Below are 6,186 nucleotides of genomic sequence, written 5' to 3' on the forward strand. Positions count from 1 at the left end.
TATGAAGAAAAGACTTTAATAGTAGTTTTCCCATTTATTTTTCACATCTTTTTAGAAGAATACATTTGCACCCAAAGAGAGCCCAGATACCAGCCGACATGATAAGCATGTCTAATGACTGTTTGTTTACTGCTGATTTTACGTACAAATGATAAAAGACAAGCAGGATTCCCTGCAGAGCACTAGCTGTGGCGTTCTAGGATACTTCCTGACAGTTTCCATATTGAGTTTTCCCATCATCTTCTCCTCTTTCATTTTTTTCACTCATTACCTGCGTGACATGCTGATTCCACAAGTGACATTTTTCCTATAGCTTGGCAGTATGTCTGTCCATTAAAAAAGCGAAGGCTGGCTTGGTGCGTCGGAGTCCCTCTTGTCTGTCTTGGGTCTCACTCCCCTTTACATGATGTCCTGCTGGTGCTGTGTGGATTCGCTGACCACCTGTGCGGAGGGGGGGGACACTAGTTAACCCGGGTTTGCAGAATGGACATGCCAGGGTACAGCTGGGTGAAGGTCAGCAGGTTTATTTGTGGTTTTCTAACCTGTAGTAAAAGCCATCTTACCATTTTACAGCCATTAGACAGCTGAGATTCAGCTGGCAAATCAGCTGCACCAGGACTGACCATACAAGGTCTCCTTGTGATCATGTTATTATTATTTGGATAATTTTTAGTAAAAGTTATTAATACCGCTAATAAAGCAAGCAGACAAAGTATCGGGAGTCCTGTGCACTGGCGGTAGAATTAAGTAGATTTCGCATATCAAGTGTTGTTATCTGAAACTAGTGTTGATGAAAATAACCCTGTGTGGGGCAGATGGATGTGCCATGTGGTTCCATTGATAGGGCACCATTAGCGCGGTCTCTCTGCCACTCGTTATTCAGTCTGCCGCATTTTTTCCCACCATCGGCCGCTTATGTTGCAGATAGAGGTGCTATTATTAGCACTAGCTGTATATGCAGGTATAAAATGTAGCGCCCGTAGACACACCGTCCCCGGTTTCCCACATAGACGTTGCCGCATCGTATCTGCCGCTAACGACTCCGATTCTTGTGTGTGTCTCAGAGGCTGCACGTGAGCCGCTCACCTCCCCGTCACGGGTCTCGATGGTCTTGATTAGCACCGTTTTCTTGGAGTGAACCTCGGACCCTCTCGAATGGACTTCTGGGTTAGTCTCTGCAAGGACAGGTTTCCAAGTGGATCGTGAGGTGCACGTGAAATACGCCTGCTTGCGTTTCTATTCCAGAAACCAACAGACTTGAAAAAACAAAACCAAACAATATTTTCCCCCTGGTGGTAAAGTAATGATAATCTTGGCAGAAAATAGCATTTTGTTTATTTTGAATAAAACAGTAAATCAGTAAACATAGGGTTATATTTGGTATGGTGACATGTGTTAGGCAGTTCATTTGAACGTATTTTAAATCTTAAATTTGTGTTTTTGGTTGCGATTTGGTTTTGGGACACTTGAGTTGCTGGCATCCCACAGACGCTCACCTCGGTAGTTCAGGGTGGAGTATGTCTGGACAGGAAGCGTGATCCTGAGGAACAGAAAGGGAACTTTTTTGAATCACAAGTCCAAACAGTGTACGTTCTGTTAGTATGTCGTTTGTGATACTTTGGACGAGCTGTTCACTACCCAATATCACGTACCTGCTCTCTTCTCCTTCCAGCAGCTTCCTGTAGGTGGCGATCTCCACATCCAAAGCCATCTTGACATTGAGCAGGTCCTGGTATTCCCGCAGGTGCCTGGCCATGTCGTCCTTCATGTTGGCGATCTCAGCTTCAAGGCGAGCAATGGTGTCCTGGTACCCACTGGCCTCCATGCCGAGACGATCCTCCATCTCCTTCATCTGCCTCATGAGGGACTCGTTCTGTGGAGGCCACGAGGCACCAGTCAATGGAAGGGTAGACAGACCGAGGAAGCGCAGCAGAAGGGATGGTAGAGGAGAGCGATAACTTACGGTGCCCTTCAGGGAGTCGATCTCGCACACGTAGGACTGGATCTGGTGCCGGAACTGCATGGTCTCCTGTTTGGCCTGCCTCAGAGCATCATTATTTTTGTTGACAGCCTGGTTCAGATCTGACACCTGGAGAGGCATGGGACAGAGAGTCAGAGGTGAGCTGTCCTCACCACTTCCAGAGATTCAAGGAGGAAATGGGTAACCAGTGTTGGGGCAGACATGCATTGAATTTCGTAAATGAATTTTAAGATCCTTCTTTTGTAGCTCATCTCACTTCTGAGTTTTTGTCCCTTTAACTGGGGCTGGTGATGTATGGGCTCCGCACCTTGGACTTATACCACTCCTCGGCCTCTGCGATGTTCTTCGCCGCAATGCCCTCGTATTGGGCCCGGATGTCCCTCAGCGCTGCCGTCAGGTCCGGTTTGGATGTGTCCATCTGCACCTGCACCTGGGTCTCCTGCATCTGGGACTGCAGCTCTCGGATCTCCTGCAGGGTGTCGGATCATGCCTCTTTAGCTCTTTCGCGCTGCCCCCCTCCCAGACCAGGGAACGTCAGCCATGAACACGAAGCCAATGATTACTATGTTTAATCCAGCTGGACATGGACAAATCCAGTCAGTAATTAAAAGTTCATTGTATTCCTGTCCATTAATGGGTTCAAACCCTAAAATTCTCGTGTCCCCATTTTTTTTACACTAAAATACCGGTTCCAATCTTAATTAGATCATATGACTGAAGTTATTCCAGGCTATTCTGTAGTTAGAACCTGGACATTTCAAAGTCAGCTGCCCTCCCTTCCAGGATGTGTGTCTTGTGGATTCAGCATCAAACAATTTGAGTAACAGGCAAATAATGCATAGCATCTGCTCCCCGGGGAGTGACGATAATGTGGTCTCTGTCATATGGGTGGGGGGGGCATTCTGAAAGCGGGGGTCGGGAGCTTTGGCTGCTGGCCAAAGGTCGCTGTCCCAGCTTTCAACGTTTAAATATAGCAGCTCTACATCTGTTCAGTAACATCACGCCTGCCAGTCAGTCACGCCACAGCTGACATCAGGCATAGTGTTGTGTCACGTCCCCCTAAGGCCGAAGATCCTAAATGGAAGAGAGCAAGCCAGGCGGAGCAGCGTGTCACTGTGTCACTACTGGTGCACCTGTGTGTGTATGTACTCTGCTTTCTTTAGATTTTCACCTGGTTTTTAAGAGACTAAATTGCGTTGAGTAGGAATCAGTATGTAGCCCTGCACTGACACTGGCTCAGATGTGTTTGTGTGCCGATGTATGTCTGCACTGATCTTGTGTTTGCGATTGTAAAACCCCCTTGCTGTTCACTGTGTTTTGCTTGGTGAGATAACAGGCAGCTGGAGACATGGGAGGATTGGCACTGAGAGCTTACAGACCTCCTCGTGGATCTTCTTGAGGAAGATGATCTCCTCCTGCAGGGTCTCGATGCGCCTCTCCAGATCCAGCCTGGCAAGAGTTGCGGCATCCACATCCTGGAGGGGGGGGGAGACGGGGAACATGAGTGCTGTGGGTTGGGGTGGGGTGGCGCTGGGGGGGCGGGTGTCTAATGAATGGGGTGCCCAGACTCACAACTCTGAAGGCAGACAGGTTGTTTTCAGCTTCCTCCTTCAGGTGGATTTCCTCCTGCAGCCTGGAGAGATGGAAAAATGGAGAAATGATGGTATCTGCAGCCAGCAGAGGAACATGGTCATCAGCGCTCTGTGTCTTGTGATGTCTGAGAGCAGAGGATGTCTGAACAGTAACCGCTTTTGTCTCTAATACCTCTAAGAAAAAGTAATCTCTTTGGTGCAACCACTCCACCACACCAACCTCCATGTTCCTTCCAAGTCAAACTTTATTCAGACCCACATCAATGTAAAAATAACAATTAAACAAGTCATAAGACCCTGGGGGACAGGGGCTAGATGTTTACTCTTGCATAGGTTAACTGATTTCACTAATACTCCTACAAAAAAGCATATAACTTATACTCACACATAAACATAAAGGCACCATCGAGGATGTGGAGGAGTCCCTAGGATTCTCATTTATACTGGCCTGCGATATGAATCGTGAGAAAGAAAATGCTGTGCAAGGTAGCAAGCAGCCTATGTTAATGACTCTGCTGTTTTACGTCTTTGGACGTTCCCTGATGTTCAGATTTACACTATCAGCCCGTGGAATTTCCAGAAGGGAGAACAGAAGAGATGATAGCTCAGCAAACACTGAGAAAGCGATACCGTCGACACTATGACTTAGGGCCGTCAAGCCTTGAGCACAATTCTTAATAACACCGGGCAAAATCACTGACTCTTAATTCATTCTCCTTGAACCTTGAATAATTCTTTATTTTACAAGCTTGCACTGCAGATCCTAGAGACTGGGCTAGCAACTGTTAGCATCAGGCTAAGCATGGTTAGTGTGGTAATCTCACAAGTTCAAAATTCTGAACTGGATTTTCACTGGTTCTGTGTGTGCATGTTCTTCCTGTTCTCTCCTACAGCTGCCCTGGATTCCTCACGCACGTCTTGTGAATTAGTGGCACAATATTGCCCTTAGTGCATGCTTGTGTGTGTAGTTGTGTGCCCTGGGATGAACTGGCATCCCATTCAGAGTGTCCCCTGTCCTTTGCTTAGTGTCTCCTGGAATAAGCTTATTGCACCTCTACACTGGAGAAGTAATTATGGGAAATCGATGGCTGGCCAGAAGTCAGAGATTAGGTGAGCATTTCAGAAGCAAAGCATCATAGATCCTTGGCTCTAGGCCAAGTCGAGGACAGCTGCTACTCTCTTTTGGCTGGGGTCTATAATGGGAACCTGAGCGGAGGCACAGCTGCTAAGGGGGCAAGTGTCTGACCATCTGACCAGGCTGGGGCTCAGCCTTTCTGGGACCCTGCCCTCATGACAGGTGTAGGTGCTCGGCCCTCCTCAAGTCCCGGCAGCCGAAGAACGGCAAATGACATTCCCCGCAACCGACATCACAAACGCCCGGCAACTCATGACTAATCTGTTGACGCTAATAATGATGCTGATAATTGGTTATGAGAGACTGAAGCTTTTGAAGACTCCCACACACATGTGGAGATACATACGTAGGTCTATTTCTGAAAGCTGAGGATTTCCTATTAGGAGGTGAGAGTACAAGGCAATGGAATGAGAATCGCTCTCTAATCTGCAGAATTATTTATCACCCCCATTTCTCCGGATTGCTCACAGTAGGGAGGATGAGTAGGAATCTGGGACTGGTGGTTTAACCGGAAGTGATGAGATTAGCGAAGTTCCCCTTCTGAATATTCTTCTCTTTGACCACTTTTGAATAATCGGGGGTCTTCTCAAAGCCTGTGTAATTAATGCCAGGCCTCTGACAACACTGATTTTGGGATTGAGCAGGGTCTTGAGCTAAGGATCATCAGGGATCTCCTGCAAGAATTTTGGGATAAAACCGAGAAGCCACACTGGACCTCAGTGCTCTGAAACGGAGGGCAAACTCGTATGGGCTGAGGGTCCATTCTGGAGAACTGAAGGGACTTCCCCTGACGAGAACCACCACCGATCCCCAGGATGCCTGTAATTTGAGGAATTTTGGCTGAGGTCCATAATGGGGAGCCTTACCTGAGTTTGAGTTTCTGTAGGTCTTCTGCCAGGTTGTCTCGCTCCACTTCCACACGTGATCTCTGATTAGTCAGCGCCTCGATCTGCCGACGCAACTCACGCATCTCCTCCTCGTACATCTCGGCGACACGCGTGGGCTCACGGCTGCGCAGTCGCTCGATCTCCACCACCAGGGCCTGGTTCTGCTGCTCCAGGAAGCGCACCTTCTCGATGTAGCTGGCGAAGCGGTCATTCAGGTGCTGCAGCTCAGCCTTCTCATTGGTGCGCGTGTGCAGGAACTCCTGGTTCATGGCATCTGCCAGGCCAAAGTCGAGTGGCTCCACTAGGGAGCGTACGGAGGAGCTACCGATGCCGGACGACGAGCTGCGGAAGCTGGAGTGGCTGGGCAGCGAGGCGCTCTTGCTCACCTCATAGACGCGAGAGCTCAGGTGAGAGGAGCCTGAGGTGCCCCGGCCGGTAAAGGAGGAGCGGGACATGGTCGGCAAAGTGCCAAAGCCGGAACCGAAGGTCCGACGGTAGGAGGAGGACGTCTGAGAAGAGGAGGAGAATGACTTGCTCATGGCAGAACTCAGTTGGGTCAGTGGGATGAGAAAATAGATTGAGCGACTGCCG

At 48.8% G+C, this 6,186-nt stretch overlaps 1 protein-coding gene across 1 annotated transcript; it reads right to left on the bottom strand.

Annotated features, from left to right (window-relative positions):
• On the bottom strand, window positions 1-6,186 carry LOC125709793 (desmin-like). The gene is made up of 9 exons (XM_048978655.1): window positions 5,575-6,186; window positions 3,554-3,614; window positions 3,361-3,456; window positions 2,289-2,450; window positions 1,964-2,089; window positions 1,653-1,873; window positions 1,497-1,540; window positions 1,087-1,175; window positions 1-441 (listed from the first exon to the last, which is right to left on the bottom strand). The coding sequence occupies exons 1-9, from the start codon at window positions 6,132-6,134 to the stop codon at window positions 400-402; spliced, it is 1,401 nt and encodes a 466-aa protein (XP_048834612.1). The 5' UTR covers window positions 6,135-6,186; the 3' UTR covers window positions 1-399.

This window comes from Brienomyrus brachyistius, chromosome 16, assembly GCF_023856365.1.
Source record: "Brienomyrus brachyistius isolate T26 chromosome 16, BBRACH_0.4, whole genome shotgun sequence".
Lineage (NCBI taxonomy): Eukaryota > Metazoa > Chordata > Actinopteri > Osteoglossiformes > Mormyridae > Brienomyrus > Brienomyrus brachyistius.